Below are 17,707 nucleotides of genomic sequence, written 5' to 3'. Positions count from 1 at the left end.
CCATCGCTGTATTTGCTCCAAAGCAAATATTGGCCTTTCTAGTTATTATTACTCTTGCTGCTCCTGCTACTACTACTGATGCTATTACTACTACCACTACTACTACTACTACTACTACTACTACTACTGCTACTATTACTACTGCTACTATTACTACTGCTGCTACTACAACTATACTACTACTACTACTACTATTTCTACTGCTGCTGCTGCTACCACTACCACCACCACTACTACTACTACTACTACTACCGCTGCTGCTGCTGCTACTACTACTGCTATTACTAATACTACAACTATGTAGGTAAGGAAATTATGTAGGTGTCGCTACATCGTCTATATAAAGCGACGAGAAACAGAGTTTCCGTCTGCAGCTCTGAGAAAGGTATCTAATAGACACAAAAACGTCAGCACTCTTGGTGAGACAAATGGTTGTGTAAATAATAACTCTTGTAGACATTAAAAGTTAACATTTGCCGTATGAGTGATTTTGTGTGTATGCAGGTATGGTGCTGTAAGTGGTGTTCACAAGATCAAGTGTAAGGTGACAAGTTCAAGTGAAGAGATGGAGTCTGAGGACAGCACTGTCACTGTGCTCCCAGAAGGTTCTCCGATATTTTTATAAAAAAAAATATCTATGTAGTTTTATTCTCTTATCCTATATCATTCTAAGTTGACACGACTGCAACTTTACACCGTTGTACATACACAACACTGCCCACAACGTATTTCTGGTGTTGGCTGATTACGACGTAAAAACATATTAGGATATACCATTATAAACAATTATTACCAACAAAAATGGATAGTTTTTAAAGTAATAAAGTATTAACAAAATATTTTCTGGTATGTTTTTTCAGGCACATTGACGTTTGTTTCCAGTATCAGGATAACAGCCAGGGACTTTACTCCCGAGATGGCAGACCCGTGTTCAGCTGCTTTCAAGAGCATCAATGAAGAGATAAAGAATTGGGTGAGACAACAGTAACTGTTTCAGTTAGATGCAGTGATAACAGCGTATGTTCTATGTACTGCGCAAACTACTGATGTGCTACTCAAACTTTTGAGATGCATTACCTTATAATCTGTGAGAGATATTCTGTTAGAACCAGAATTCAAATACATTTGAGAGCAAACCTGCTCAAAATCTGTTCGGAAAGTCCCTCTACATCTGCTTAAAGCAATACCCCTTAGATTGTCCGTTCATTGTTCATTATAAATTTATAAGTTAGAATTATTTACCATATACTAGTATCTTCAATGTAACAACATTTATTTAAAAATAGTTTAGCATTTCTCGCTTCAGGTCACAGCCTTTTGTTCCCTTATAATAAACCATTCTTACAACGTCAGTCATGTTTACATGTACTTTTGCATACAAAAGTAAAAAATTAAGCTTGACTGTTTAGATCGAGCTTTACAGACTTACATGTAACATTTTACACATTTGGAGTAAGGGTGTGGCGTTAGTACAATTTCATTACGATAAACAATAATATATACGAGAAAGACTTTTGAGTAGACTTCTCTTTCTTTCAGTATCAGCAAGCTGCGAGTAGTGTCCAAGGCCAGATATCAATCAGAGTGAAGGACGTAAAGTAAGTTTGTATTATGATATAGTAATTTTGACCTGCTTTCTTGACCATTTTTTTTATATTTTCATTTTTTTCCGCCACAGAAACTTTTAAACCATTTACTATCTAGAGGGAACACAATGGTTGGGTCATGGTTGAGATAGTTTTTAGTTGTTGCACAAGGCAGTGGATATAGAGAAAAAAGTAGTGTTCAACGACCACGTACTTTTGCCAAATGATACTAACCCAATAATTTACTAATTTTAAACATTTATCATTAGTGTTGCAAATATCCAGTGATTATGCAAAAAAATTCTTGAATTATATTCTTCATCAAGACCTTCCCGCTTATCAAATATGAAGACACTGCATTTATTAAAGCCTTTTTAATTATCGCGTTGACAGATGGACGGATGGACGGACTGACGGTCTGACCACACATACACTGATTCTTCTAAAACATAATATTCTTGGCGAAGGTAATTTACCGTAACTTTGGTCAATGTGTGACAATGGGTGATTTAAAATACCGTTATTAGCTTTACTTAAAACAGCCTCCAGTTCGACTCCGGACGTCTAGTTAAAGTACAGACTAATTCCCATATCTCAGCAACCGTTCATATAGATAAGGGCTAATATGGTAAAGTTTTGGTAAAAATAATGTAAGAAATATGTAGCATCCAAGAGGTTCCATTGGGTATTAACCCAATTCTGCAGAATTGGAGCCAGAATTCTGTAAACTGGAGCCAGAATTCTGTGCAAAAGTTTGTATAATTGGGTTAATCCACAAGAGCTCCTCCATGCCTACGACTTCTACATATTTCTTAGATTTTATTTCATTTTAGTTTACAACATTAGCTCAGCTAGATGGAGATAGGGCTTGATTCAATGTACCAAAAAAGATAATCAGAATGTAGTTTTTTAAAGAAGAAACTACACCTGATAAATTAGAAAATAGTTGTTAGTTGTCGCTTGCCTTGACGTACTTAAAAAAAACTGACCATCATATTCTTTTCCTGCAGACCAGGAAGCGTTATTGCAACCCAGAATGTAAATGTGCAGGATTCTGTGCTCCAAGAAAAGGACCTGTATAACAGTATCTACAACGGCCTGAGATCAGCTGCCCAGACTCCTGTACTTCTCGGTGTGGATCCAGAAAGTGTGACACTCTTAAGTGCAAGTATGTCTTATCCTTTTCAGCTGACAAAATTACTAATTTGGGACCTTCTCCTGGAATGATGCTATATGTAATTACATAAAAGCTTACCATTCTTAGAATAATACAATCTGTAACCTCATTCATGTTATTTTAGGAAATTTTGGGGAAAAAAATACAGCCAGGCCTATTTTCATGTAACCACTTGAACGCTGCTGAAAATGGTCATAGAAATACAGGTAGCACACAATATGTGCATGACTCTAAATGTGTGTAATTCAGCACTAGGGATAAGGACACTAATCTTTTGGGTGCCTCAAGGGCCAACTGTAATCAAAGTAACCACAATTTTCATACCCATGCATGTATACGTTATCGAGCCCTCTTTGTAAAATTATATATCAAGATAGGAGTTTTTTTCCTGTCCATCTTCTGAAACTCTGGGCTTATATAGTAAAATACAATGTACTCGTACTTTAATATATGGCTATGGCCTGGCTTTGGTCCAGCAACATGTTACGGTGAAACGGTGACTGTGAGAAACTCATCCTCGGATCGCGTGAGCCTGACGTTCCCAAGCTCTGCAGCAGACAAACATGTGTACTCAACTCAAAGGTGTGCAAACAACACGGAGAGTGGTAAGAAAATCTAATTATTAAGACTAATTCCATGCCCGTAGCCGAAGGGGGGGGTCGAATGAGCCCCCACAAGGCTCAAATGGTCCACTTTTATCTAAAGGTCCAAGATTTTCTTTAAAAGATGGACTGATTCGTGTCACAGTCGGGGCTGGAATTGTAGAAAAACTGTTCACTTTGCCATTGCACTAAAAACGCAGAAAATGCCATTTTAGAAGGTTCAATTTTCACACTTTTCCGAGAGGGCATGCATGGACCCCCCTCCCTGGAAACCCGCGCCTGTGCTGCTCCGTCAGACAGTGGGGAGACCCCCCTCTCAAAATCCTGACAACGGGCATGTATTCACTATATTAACTAAAATCAAAGTATTTACATTAGGCATCCTATGGTTTTGATAATAAACCAATGATAATATTTACGGTCCTTATGTTTCTTTGCGAAGTTAATAGGATCTAATAAAAGATTATTTTTTAATGTTTCATTCTTTTCAACCATGTCCAGCTGGAGTTCCACTGGCCGTCCGAAGGTGTATGGGGACTTTTCAGACTGGAGTTAGCTGGGCAAGCCCGGAGATATTTCTTTGTAAACTAAACTTATCCAAACTGGCACAGGTAATATACAAAGCATCAAAATTTGCTGGACTTCGTTGGACAAGGCTGTACGTTTGAATTTTAATACGTGTGGTGTTGTACATGTACGTGGTGCAACTAAGATGTCAAAACTGCAGAATCTGAAAAAAATGATTTTGGACTGAGCTGATTTTTTGGGACTAAAAATAGCTTTTGGATGCTCCATTTCTGCAAAAGTCTGATATGGAACAGCCAATTTCTAATTTGGTCGGATGGAATGAAATAATCTTCATTTGCTACTGATCAATTGTTGGCCTTTTTCATTACTTGAAAGCTTGCCTCCCTAAGAATAGGTACAATAAGCAACTGAACTGGTTAAACCAAATTAAATTTTTGATACTTTACATTGTAACAAATGCTACTTTTCACAAGAATACTTTATAATGTATACAGTACCTGTAACATTATATATCAAATGAAGGCGGCTGTAAAAGATACGTTATTTCTTGATTCTGCAGGTTCCTGTTACTTCCGATAATGTAGCAGAAGTTGCTGCAGACTTACAGATTCTGACGTCTTTGGGGAGATCACTTACTGCAGAAAACATCACAGACACCGCCACTGTCCTGGAGAACATCGTAAATACGGGAGGAGATGAGGATGTGAGTCCTAATATTTTAAAAGAGAATAATCAATCAATCAATCAAAATGGTTTATTGCTAAAATCAAGAACATTGCAGCAGAAAGCTGAATTACGTTCAAAGATGTACATTAAACATTAACGACTGCACAATCTTGGAGACTGCATATTGAAAAATATTTACATAATATTACATACATTTAGCATAGTGGAAATCAAATTTTAGTCATTCACATTAGTACTGTACATTTCAACATTACATTAAACTATTTCATATACAAATTGCACAGGAGAGGCATTTACAGAGTTACGAGCAATATCATTTCATTTCGTTCAGCAGTCTTAAGAGGGACGGTAGAGTGCTAATAATGACAATTAATTTGATTACAGGGGAATTTATTTTATGTTAGGGGACAGGAAAAGGAATGCATTTGATGTGTTTGCATTGGTGGCTAAAGTCTTTGTTCAATGATGGTGAGATCACCGTGAAAATCAACGTTTTTTAGATGTACCTATTTTCCATCTCTTCAAATATATAGCATTGCAGTTCAAATAAACATTAGAGAATTTTAAAAGAAACTTAAAATTAAAGTAACTCAAGTCCTGGGCAAAATCCAGAATAGCCCTTCAGACTTTACATTCTAGCAAAAAGAGGTAATTTTGGCCACACACACAACTTGTTTTATATTTTAGCTACACGAGTTGTTTTATTTTTATTTTTAACTCTGTACAAAACTGTTACTACTTTTCGTCATGTCTACTTGAACACAGGTTGGCTATTCCTTTGTTGTGTCAGTTGATCAGATGATGAATGCTGATGACGGCGTTCTTTATCAGAGTCAACTTAAGGATCAAGCTCCCTCCAGGTACAGAATACATGTATATTTCATATCATTAAAGAAAATGTAAATGTGACTTTAAAATTTATGTTGAGAAATGTAATGTAATTGAGAATATCCTCTGATAAAGGCACCCAAAGCGAGTACAGAGAAGTAACAGTGGATTTTTAAAGCATTGGTCATTTTTAAATGTAGAAGAATGGACTAACCCTCTCCCACAGCATGCAGATATCCTTGAGGCAAAAAAAAACGATGTCTCTTGCAAAGAAATGTTGGTTGTTTCGTATCGTAGGCTATTTTTTTTATTAAAACATACAATGACAGGACGTGGTGGCGAAACACTTATTCATATTGCCACCAGACAATACGTACATGTAATACAAGCCCAGATTTTCATACAGAAATTGAATACAACAATTTATCAATAAACTAGTGAAACACATACATAAACACCGACAGGATCGATGAAGACACTACAAAAACGATTTTTAAATTCCAGCAAAAATGTTTGCACATGCAGCAGTATTTGAGTATTTCCTAAGTAACTTGTTTTAATGCTATTTCAAGCACTGTAGGTATGGCACGTTGACGATTTTTTAAGAACTAATTCCAAACGTCAATGTCAACAAAGTTCCTCACGAATACTTCTTTTTGCCTCCCTGAAATTGCATTGGATGCCTTTAACTATAATGTTATTTATTTGTCGTTGCAGGATTGTACAGGCACTTGAACAGTTCAACGATCGTGTCAATTTGACAAATAACCGTTTTCGCCGCATCGAACCAAACATCGGGGTGGAAACTTACCAGATGGGAGCTTTGGAACTGATCGACAGGTAATATTTCAGAAACAGGCAATTCAAATATTTAGCTGTGAGTTATATGGAATTTTATTATCTTATTATTCACTATCTCCATCTTTCTGTGCTTGGTGACTGTGTTTTCTTTCCAAGCAAGATCTAAGAAATAAAGAATAAGGTGAAAAGACTAAAATGCATCCTAATAACAAGAAGAAAGAAGCTTGAAAACGTATGGTCCATGAGACCTAAAATGACATAAAAATTAGTGAATTGTGAAAACTGATAAACGTACGCTTCTTCCTTTCTATTTAAAATGTATAATTGTCTCAGTACCAGGACATCAGAAAAAAATCCTTTTGCTTTTTTTTCAGCGTTGGTTTTGCATCCCTTGAAGGTGGTGAAGACCTAGAGGATGGAATGGTACGATCCTACTCTGACTCGTCCTTCATCCCCAAAGATCGAGTGGATGCCTCCATATCTCTGTTTGAAGAGCTTAGATCAGTCGTTGCTTTCCTCAACGAAAACTTAATTGGTTGGTTCCTCATTTACTCTTGTTTAGTTCGACTAAAATAATGGCAACGGATTGAATTTCAAACTCAATACGTATTCAGCGTGGTAAGCTTTTAATTTCTTGATAAGGCATTTATCATGAATATTCTGGAACATTTAAAAAGTAGAAACCTTACTTGCATATCGATAACAGACACTATGTGCTTTTTAGGTATTTGAGCCTATGCTAAAAAGGCATGTAAATGGACAGCACGACTTATTGGCTCATTGTACGGTTGGCTTTATCTGTCATTGTGAAAATATGAATAGAGAAATATTTTCAAAATTGTTCCAAATATACATGTCATTTTTGTAGCATTTAACTTTGTACCACGCTTTAAATATAGGTTTCAAGATAGCATACTAGTATTAAACAGAAATGGGAAATTGAAATTGATTGAAATATATTTAAATGTATTTAAAAGATCCTACAGATGTGGAAGTCCGTCTAAGTTTCACCATCTATCAGAACAGCCGGCTGTTCCAGTCCAACCAGACAGCCTCTTCCTTCACCGGCACGAACACCAGGGTGAACAGCAGGGTCATTGCCAGTAGAGTCACGGGGTTCCAACTCGAGAATCTCCCCAACTCAGTAGTAACAAGATTCCTTCCTATCGTAAGTAAATCCATCAACTGTAAAGTGGGGTCTTGTGGCGTAGCGGCAGCGTGCTCGGCTCGGAACCATGAGGTCCCGGGTTAAAGTCCTGACATACCACCGATCTTGTGCCCTTGGGAAAGGCACTTAACACCGTAACGACTTTCCTCATTTCGCCCAGGTGAAAATGAGTATTGTATTGTCCCCTGTGTTGCATTTACCTTACCTAGACCGGGCTTTTTTTGACATGGCGGGACCGGGGGGGGGCTCTTTGACCCCCCCCTAAGAACTCGCGAACGGTATGTCGTATGACCACCAAATTTTCAGAGAATGGTGTACTAGTGAAAATTTATCATATCTACAATTTTTATGTCTTTATGACGTAATATGACGTCATTATGACGTCATTAATGTGATTTTATTGGCCAAAACCGTCTTTAGGTTTTTCCCTGAAAACTAAATGGTATTCAACATAACTGTACCGAAAGTGTTTATGACAGAATATTATGGTGTACTAAGTCCGGTGTTGCCCATAGCAACACCGGTGACGTCATAAAATGACGTCATGCATATTTAAGATATCCGCCATCTTGGATCATCAATCTTGAATTTTCAAAAATAGTTTTTTTTTCATGATAAAGCCTAAAATACAATGTAAACATACTTTAAGACCTTCATTTAAACCTTTTTTGGAAAAAGAAAAAGTATTGATGAAATTTTAATGAAAATAACCTGTATATACCTGTTATAATGATATGGTCCGCCATCTTGGATTTTCGCCAATGATGTCATCAAATTAGCATAAATTATGCATTTTTAATGATAAAATTTACATAAAATTATATGGGATGTTGTTAATATTAGAAACCATGAGTAACTTGACATAAAACCCATAAAATTCTATTGTTGAAACGAAAAGTACTAAATTTAGCAAAAACTGCCTGTCAGAAACCCGTTGCCATGGCAACACAGAAAATTATTATCTTATTCCAATGATAGAGAATTGTTGCCAACAATATTCTAGGAAAAGTCACCAAGTTTGGCCGTTCTACGGCTAGCCGTTCAGATGCTAGGTGACATCAAAGTTGCCGCGGGCACTTTTAGCCCCCCCCCGTTCTAGGTAGGGTTAATATAAGTTTTAAAAAAACAACTTTAGTTGCCGTCACCACGTCTTGTAAGATGTTTGTAGTCATAGTCTTTAAATCATATTTGAGAAGGATTTTATTGTTTAAGTTAAAATGTCACTACCGTTTTTTTTTTACATGACACGGTTAGTAGAAAATTCTTCAATCAGTGACTGTCTTTTGTAAGGTATATCACGTAACTCCAAATTTTCGGAGTCGACTGTACACCTTGATCTCGAAGTATGGATTTAAAAATTCCTCACTATTACACTATTTTTACGTACTGTTCCGTATTCACGGTGGAAAAATAATAATGGAAGTTAAGGAAACTGAAACGAAATCATAATAAAAACAAAATAAGATAAAAAAAACTTCCATCGCCTTAACTTTGACATGAATACAGTTCCGGATGCTGTTGTGCATTTATTTCCGGTAACAGATCTTTTTTTAAGTCAGTCCTTTTTTCACAGGTTGAGAACAGTACAAACACCACTGTAAACAACATCAGGTGTGTGTTTTGGGACTTCAATACTGGAGGAGGGGGAGCCTGGTCAACAGAAGGATGTGACTTCGCTAGGATTGACAACAGCAGGGTGGTGTGTGAGTGCAACCATCTCACCAACTTTGCTGTTTTGGTGGTAAGTCAATAGGAAATGTGTATTTATGGCATTATATTAACCGAAAGCAAATTTAGAAAATACATTTATCACAATATCGACTAAACACACACCTATGTACAGATGCAAGACATTTAATCTTCATTATACATGATTCTTTTTGAGTCACATAATAAGAGAGTAGATCTAAACAGAGATCTCTTTGAGGATAACCAACATAGCAAACTAAGAATCTAGACTATCTTGTATCACCACCTTCAATTTTATGCCCAAGAAAGCAAACACATTTATGTCAATGTTATAAAAAAAGAAACACCATTTTTAGATACACGGTGGTGAGAAGATTGTCATGTAAACAAAAGGCAAAAAGTTTGTAGAATTTTGTTTGATGTTGCCTAATTATGCCATAATATTTCAGGACATCTACGGGGGCTTGCACAGCTTCACATTGGACTTAATCAGTAAGATTGGAATTGCGCTGTCCATCCCAAGCCTGGCCCTTACACTCATCACTTATCTGGCATTCAAGTAAGCTGATCTTATTATCTTAAAATAAGAAGCATATTATATAATGTAGTCTCAACTGTGAGAATTCAATGTTTCTGAAACTGGTGTAAGTATTTTATGGTGCTGAAACTTATGTTAGCATTTCATGGTGCTGAAACTGGTGTTAGCATTCCACGGTGCTGAAACTGGTGCTAGCATTTCATGGTGCTGAAACTGATGTTAGCATTCGATGGTGCTGAAACAGATGTGAGCATTCCATGGTGCTGAAACTGGTGTTAGCATCCCATGGTGCTGAAACTGGTGTTAGCATCCCATGGTGCTGAAACTGGTGTTAGCATCCCATGGTGCTGAAACTGGTGTTAGCATTTCATGGTGCTGAAACTGGTGTTAGCATTTCATGGTGCTGAAACTCGTGTTAGCATTTCATGGTGCTGAATTTGGTGTTAGCATCCCATGGTGCTGAAACTTGTGTAAGCAGTCCATGGTACTGAAACTGGTGTTAGCCTTCCATGGTACTGAAACTGGGGTGAGCATTTAATGGTGCAGAAACTGGTGTAAGCATTCCTTGGTGCAGAAACTGGATTAATCAGTCCATGATGCTATAACTGGTGTTAGCACTCCATGGTGCTGAGACTGTTGTTAGCATTCCATGGTGCTAAAACAAGTGTAGGCATTCCAAGGTTCTGAAACCTAAAGTGATGTTTCTATGAGACGCCTTGTTTTGTTTTGTTTTGTTTTGTTTTGTCCAGGAAACTTCGTCAGACCAGACCACACCGCATCCTCATCAACCTGTGCCTGGCCCTACTGGCAACTCTTATCATCTTCCTGGCAGGCATCAGCGCCACCAGTTCTCCTGTCGGCTGCACTGTTGTGGCATTTTTCCTGCACTACTTTCTCCTGGCTGTCTTCATGTGGATGGCTGTTGAAGCTTTCAACATGTACCTGGCCTTTGTGAAAGTCTTGGGGGCGTATGTGTCCAAATTTCTCCTCAAGGCTGCCATCTTAGCATGGGGTGAGTACAGTAGCATCATATGTATGATTTCAAGTCACTGGCAGTCCTCATTAGACTGACCCAGCGAGGTTTGTCACGTGGCTTCTCTGAAGTGTAACACTGGCTCAAAAATATCCTGTGAACCATATCGGTCCAGGTCACGGTTGAGACTTCCCGGGTCAGTCTATTGAGACCAGAAGACCAGAGTGAATGATATAAAGCTCTAGGTGAGAACCACACTTTGTGTTGGATCGAAAGTTTCAACTTTAAACATGTAACTTACTACACAGATGAACTTTGATGATACTACAAGATATGATTGTTTCACCCATATTTTGCTCAACCAAACCAAATCTCGGAAACACTTTGGTATAATATCAGAATCACTAGAGTTACCATAATCCATCATATTAAAACTTTGAAATTCAACAATTAGGCCACAGCAAATAAATTTTATGGATGACATCCTTCGCAGACTCCGAATCTAATGCGAGCGGGCGAAAAAAAACAAGGCGGGTCCAAAAAAACAAGGTTCCTACATTTTCAAATTTTGACTCCATCACTTTACAAATGGTTTCGATTCAGTGGGAACTTCACAAATACACAGCCAACATCACATATTACTGCATCAAAGTAAAAAAAACAAACATTAAATTAGAGCTTTTCTTGACTCCTCTCTTCATAGTTATCTGCCATTTACGTTTCAGCATGGCAACATACATCTTTGCCCATTTTCGGCATGTTGTCCACTGTCAGAAGGCAGCAAGATTTCTTTTTTTTTCCAAAATCAGGGGAAAATAATGCGCGCGCGGATGTCATCCATAAAATTTACTTGCTGTGGCCTTATGATTCGCACTAGACAACCAGGAAATGCGTTGACTTTAACATGTGAAAAAAAGCAAATAATAAGGTAGTATTCCCTTTATCGTTCCTTACCTGGACTAAGATACTATCAATGATCGAAAGAATTAACGTGATATATATTTTGTGTACGATACATGGCGAAGTTTAAGGAAACAATGTTATTGTACTAAAGTGCAGCACTGAAAGTAAAAGCTTTCGTTTCTTAGCTTGATGTGCTAAAAGAAGTTTATATACCTTCAGGTCTCCCCTTTGTTATTGCCATCATCACTCTGGTTGCGGATGTCCCCAGCACCTACCCTGATGGACATGAGACCTACAGGAGTAACAGATTGTAAGTTCTAACATTGAAATTAGCGTTTTGATAACAATCTGTCATCCCTTCAGATTCGTACTGAATCACCTTTATCAAACCATGTGGAAGAAACTGTGCATGTATTGAAGACTAGGTAAACTATACGGTATTAAAAAATAGTCTTAAATGCCTGCTTTCTATGAAACATCATCCCTAAACCTTACTAGTAGAAACGTTATTATTAAGATCAGTTATGAAATCATAAGTAGGGAGGGGCTAAACATTATGACTTGTACGTATACACTACTGAATGGGAAGGTAGTTGTGCCATTAAATTGTCTGTTAGTAAGAGAACATACTATCAAGACTCAATGCATTTTTTTCATGGAAGAGCACCCGAATAGTGATAAGATTTTGGATTTGGCCTGTAAACTGAAAAGGAAGGAAAGGTCTCCCGTGCCCTTATGCAGAGCGCAGGGTGGTGCCCATACCCATTTCTGTAGCCCTTGGGCACAGTTGTGCAATGCACTACAGCAGGGGGCTAGTAGTGCTGTGTGTTTGACCTTCCCACACTCTTTCTCATGTGTGCTGAGTGATAAGCAGAGAAAGAAGTGTGCACCATTTTTTAAAAAGTCTTTTGTATGATCCGGTAGGGGTTTGAACTAACGACCTCCCGGTTACAAAGCGAGTACTCTACCAATTGAGCTATTGCACCGGTATATACACTGTAAACTGGCCACTATTGAAAATGTTATGCCTCCTCTCCCATCACTCGGTATCATTATGACTGACCTTTTCCGTTAAAGTATTGTTTACCATCTTTTCCTGACTAGTTGCTGGCTGCAGGGTAACCAGCTGTACTTCGGGTTTCTGTTACCTGCTGGACTGATACTGCTGTTCAACACCATCGTATACATCATGGTGATCAGCAAGCTGACATGTAGGGACAGGAATAAAGGTGATTTTTTTACACTATCTACAGGTACTTTTACCATGACTATGTTTTGAAGTTATGATTCTTGTAAATTTCCTCAGTTCATGTTCGTATTATTCATTTATTAATGTATAACTTTCAGTTATACTGATTCCATTTACATTTTTATATGTACTTTGTATAATCTATTATTCTTTTACATATTGTAATCTTCCTGGGCCTCCTTGGAAATCAGCTATTGGCTGAAGGGGCTACCCAGGTGTCATTGAAGATTAAATAAATAAATAAATACTGTACTAGTCGACCAGGAAGGTGCACTAAACTTCAAAGGATTATTCTACCAACTTATGGAGCAAAACATCATTACATATAATAGTACAGTAAATTTTCTAGGAAAAGAAGTATTGATACGAGTTTCGTTGATACGCTAAATCTTTCCAATGGGTCATTTATCGCAAAGTATTATTAGTTTAAACAGCTGTATATATCCCTAAGCACATTAACAATACATTATTTAAATGTACACGTATTATATTTCAAAAATGGCAAAGTGAAAGATTTACAATGTTTGATAGAGAGTGTAGAGACGGCATTGGCAGCATTTACTTCCCAGTGTATGTTTCACCGTGTAATGCCGTTGTTGCATTTTGAGTAATAAGTAAAATTTGTAATTATGCATGTACCTTGTCAATGTGTTTAATACTCGTATGCTTTTCGGTAGAAGGTGTTACATAAGCTTTTTGCCCAATAAATATATGTGAATAAATAAAAGTTTAATTGGACTTTTTACAGGGAAAGTCGGTGATCCTAAAAACGGCGGAACCAAACAGCAGCTGCGGATCGCCATAACCGTCATGGTGCTGGTCGGACTTACATGGATCTTTGGATTCTTCATGATCAAGTAAGTAGAGATCTAGATCTGCAGGATCTCACACTTATGTTGTGAAAACGTTGCTGGCTTTTAGATGGAACAAAAGCATCTGCGAGCCCAACTACAGTTTCCATAATTTTTAAAAACATTTTTGCACCGTAACAGAAGTTATCATGAAAGAATGAACAGTTATTATACACACATGAAATTGGGTAACTAAACCTTTCTAAGGTAATATTTTCATCATTTGAATAAATTTATATTAATCATCAAAGTTAAATATCATATGCTGAGAAGAAAACCCGACCCTTATCCATAAAATTATTTCTTGAACGGCAACAAATGGTAATGATTAATAGTCTTATTATCTGAATTGTTTTGCAGTGATGGTAGGATCGTCTTTTCCTACTTATTCTGCATTTTCAACTCCCTGCAAGGATTCTTCATTTTCTTCTTCCAGTGTGTGCGCCAAAAGGAAGTCCAGGACCTGTGGTTTAAGTAAGTAGCCTGAGGTATTAGTCTGCTAAAATTTTGAACTTCGAGTCCTTTAGAAAACTAGTAATTTTCTATCAAAAGACAGAATACCTAATTGCGTCTCGGAGAGGGAAGCTGGAGAGGCATCGGAATATAAGTGGGGTACCTTATGTAAGGCTTATTTATAGATATTACTTTATGTATTAGTCATTGAATGTTTATGTTCAATTAGGGAGGCTCTATGTGTTTGTTTCCTTATAGTGAAAATGAATAAAAAAATGTCCTTAAGTGTGTAATCCATGTACTCCATTACTCGTGATGCTGTTGAATAAACAGGTAACAACTTACGTATTTTGTTGCTGTTGTAACTGATAAATTTGTTTTTCACAGGATTGTGATGCAAGACTATAGTCACTCTGTGGTAGAAAAGAAAAATCATTTCTTGCAACAAAAAACGTAAATTCTGTAAAAAAAAGCGTCTTTTACACCACGGCAACAACTGCTAACAATATGTGCCAGATTTTCTTTTAAAAAAATTACAATTTAAATTTGCGTTAATTAAAACAGCTGCATAGTTTCATCAAATAAAAAAAATGGTCACACTTTGATTTTATAATTTGGTCCCTTGCCGTTCTCCTTACATTTAGCGTTTGGGGGTGCCCCGTGGACGAACATCGTACAGCCAAGTCTTCAGCAGGGAAGCCATCGGCTGACCAAAGTGAGTCCGACGCGGAAGGTTACACACGAGGACAGCGGAAACGCGATGCGCTGAAGACAGAGCCTGTGAAGATTCCTATGAGCAGTATGTAAGATACGATTTATTTAGTCATTGCTTATATGTATTAGGAAAACATTTTGTTTTTACTACGTTTCCTCTTCTTCTTCCGTTCCAAACACAAACCTCTGACCTGGCCAATGACCTGATTTTTTTACGTCTCTCACCATGGTAACTGGTGTTGGGTTACATAATGTTGCAATTTTATAGTAGGAGGGACTCCTGTCTGACAATATATATATGAATGTATTTGAGTATGAATTAACTGAGCAGACCATATGCAAAGGTAAACATTATACATTTAATTTGCAAATGTTACCTTTCCAGTTCTTATATGTATCAATTCTTATGTTACGTTATTTACATTAGATATAGCCAATACTACAATGTACATTATAGGCAATATTTTGCGCAAGGAACACCCTTCTGTGGGAATCCGTGTCTGTGATGTTTTTTGTCAATATTAATGCAATATCAAAATTCTACATAGAAAAATATTTATGGCCTATAAACAACTTTCATCATATTACTCTTTTTTGTCAATGTGGCATAATTGTCAATTAAAATTTCGTCCGTCATGTTGTAGTATGATTTCAGTAAAGGGCGTCTTGATTTCGGCAAATGAGAGAATGGCGCACAGGGGAAATCCAGTTGAACAAATGAAATTCGGTGCTTATTATGTTTTGAAAAAGAAATGCAAGTAAGGCCATGTTGATTTGATTAATGGCTGACATTCTTTAGGAACCTCCAAACTGATGCGCACGTGGGAATAACAAGTTTTGCAAAAGAGTTGCTTTTATTATGAAATCTTCGTGGTCATGAAGGCTAAACAAATGACACCAGGTATGGTTTTGGCCAATAAAATTACCCTTCAGATTCAATTCTTATTTTCGTTTGATTTTGGTATTCTACGACATGGGTATCATTTCTAATTTTTTTTGGAACTCACCGTATATATTTGCTCAGTTTCTGACTGTTTTGTACATTTTACAGTATGTTTGAAAACGTTTTTTAAACGGCGCTGATGTCATCCATATAATCAAATCAACATTGCCTAATACTTTTCAATTTGCACGTGAATATACATAAAAACCGAAAAATGGCTAATCTTTATATTATTCTTTTTCGAACTATAAAGGTTTGTAAAAACTTGTATTCCCAAGCCATTTAGAATATTTAACAGCTGCTGTATAATTATGTAAATGATTGAGCATTCAAAATAATTGAAATAGTCGTTACTTAATTGATAACAAAGCAGAAAATCTGTACTAAAGGAGCAGCAGATGGTGTAGCAATTGTAAAATATATTTATAAAGACATTCTAAGATCCACATGTTTTCTAGAGGCAGAGGATCTGGCATCGGAATTGACTTTTGTATCTTTTAAAAAAGCAAAACATTGGATGTTAAAAAGAAAATGTAAAAGATTACATGTTAAATTTGTTTAAAATGTTGAAATGGTAGAAATTATTAAAAATTTTAAAATTTCAAAAAATGTTAAAATTGTTAAAAATGTTAAAATGGACAACATCATATATTGCTTTCTATTACTAACCTATAGTTTCATTTTACCGTGTGATTTTTTTAAATTTATACTACACCATGAAGTAAACCCACCTTGTCTCTTTAAGCTTATACATTGTAAGTGTGGGGATGTATTGTGGCTTTTAATTTCGAGAGATCGGTTTGACTGATTTTCTTAGGTAAAATAATCCATGCATGAGGGAAAAAAGAATCTGATATGCAATTTTGGACTACCATACTCCATCAGATCGGATTTAAGAGTCATTGCACGAGAAAACCAGGCAGAGGTCGGAAGATGGGGGTCGGCCAAATCGACTCAAACTTTGTATGTGAGATAGGTATGGGGAACTATGAACAGCCATATATTTAAAACCCTCCAGATATTTTTCGTTATGGAGATCTGGGACCCCCCTCCGAGAGCCTCCGAAATCAGGTAATTTCTTTATTTCTTTATTTCTTTATTTGAATTTACCACATGCAAAAACAAGTGGAAGGGAGGACAAAACAGGTGTATCAACGCCTTTACAAGTTGTCCTCCCAAACCTGAAATGATAATACAAAACAATACGGAACCAAGTCAAACAATAAACATTAGGCATAAGACATCAAAAATCAGTAAACATGAAATATACAATTCAGTAAAAGTTATACAGAGAATTGATTATGTACAAAAATTATCAATAGTCTAATAAGTAATGACCAGCTAGCGAGACGAATTATGATACTAATGCGGCCTTAAAGCAGTGCATGAGGCACACCCACAAGATGTGGACCAGGAGCAGGGAACTTCGATATTGAACTGGGTGTCAAATCTCATAAGCGTGGCACTCACAAGCGATCGCTTGAATGTCAAGATGTTGGACATTTCAGAGGCTTGAACCCCAATATTACGGAGGACAGGACTCAGCTGATTCCAGATGGTGACCAGCCTTGGTAATATTGTAAGAAGAGCTGAAGGCTGATGTCCTTACTCTAATGGGGGTAAGCATGTGCGATCTGAGGTATCTAGAGGGTCTGGAAGGGAAGGATACATACTTGTGAACAATTGGTTTAGACTTAATAAACACCATGACGTCGCAAACTTCACGCCTGTGTGCAAGAGGCAACCCTGTACGATATGGAGGGACTCTAGTACAACATCTGGGCCCTGCATGGACAAGAACTGCCAGACTCAGAAGAGAATGGAGTCAGTCAAGGGAGAGGTTTCTCCACGGGAGTGAAATGGTGATTCAGGTTTGGCCATTTACATGAAAGTTTGGTACAGTGCTTTGATAATAAGTCAAGGTTAATGTCTACTACTGATTCTCATTTTAGATTTTCAGTCACTCTATTCAGGGCTTGAAATTCATTTTTGGGAATAGGTGCACTGGTGCACCCAA

At 37.1% G+C, this 17,707-nt stretch overlaps 1 protein-coding gene across 1 annotated transcript in view; it reads left to right on the top strand.

The window, feature by feature from the left end:
- Positions 1-14,058, top strand: part of LOC109474374 (adhesion G-protein coupled receptor G7-like) — an 18,878-nt gene extending 4,820 nt beyond the window's left edge. The window contains exons 5-21 of the mRNA XM_019774666.1: positions 861-973; positions 1,540-1,598; positions 2,597-2,754; positions 3,240-3,368; positions 3,867-3,976; positions 4,453-4,596; positions 5,346-5,440; positions 6,126-6,248; positions 6,584-6,744; positions 7,187-7,377; positions 8,951-9,118; positions 9,516-9,625; positions 10,354-10,616; positions 11,700-11,790; positions 12,585-12,709; positions 13,484-13,586; positions 13,941-14,058. Of these exons, the coding sequence (XP_019630225.1) occupies positions 861-973; positions 1,540-1,598; positions 2,597-2,754; positions 3,240-3,368; positions 3,867-3,976; positions 4,453-4,596; positions 5,346-5,440; positions 6,126-6,248; positions 6,584-6,744; positions 7,187-7,377; positions 8,951-9,118; positions 9,516-9,625; positions 10,354-10,616; positions 11,700-11,790; positions 12,585-12,709; positions 13,484-13,586; positions 13,941-14,058 (2,261 nt within the window). The remainder of the gene's footprint in view (positions 1-860; positions 974-1,539; positions 1,599-2,596; positions 2,755-3,239; positions 3,369-3,866; positions 3,977-4,452; positions 4,597-5,345; positions 5,441-6,125; positions 6,249-6,583; positions 6,745-7,186; positions 7,378-8,950; positions 9,119-9,515; positions 9,626-10,353; positions 10,617-11,699; positions 11,791-12,584; positions 12,710-13,483; positions 13,587-13,940) is intronic.
- The last annotated feature ends 3,649 nt before the right edge of the window (positions 14,059-17,707 follow it).

Source organism: Branchiostoma belcheri, unplaced genomic scaffold (assembly GCF_001625305.1).
Source record: "Branchiostoma belcheri isolate BF01 breed outbred unplaced genomic scaffold, Haploidv18h27 scaffold304, whole genome shotgun sequence".
Lineage (NCBI taxonomy): Eukaryota > Metazoa > Chordata > Leptocardii > Amphioxiformes > Branchiostomatidae > Branchiostoma > Branchiostoma belcheri.
The sequence above is the reverse complement of the archived record's forward strand: the minus strand, read 5'-3'. Positions and strand labels throughout refer to the sequence as shown.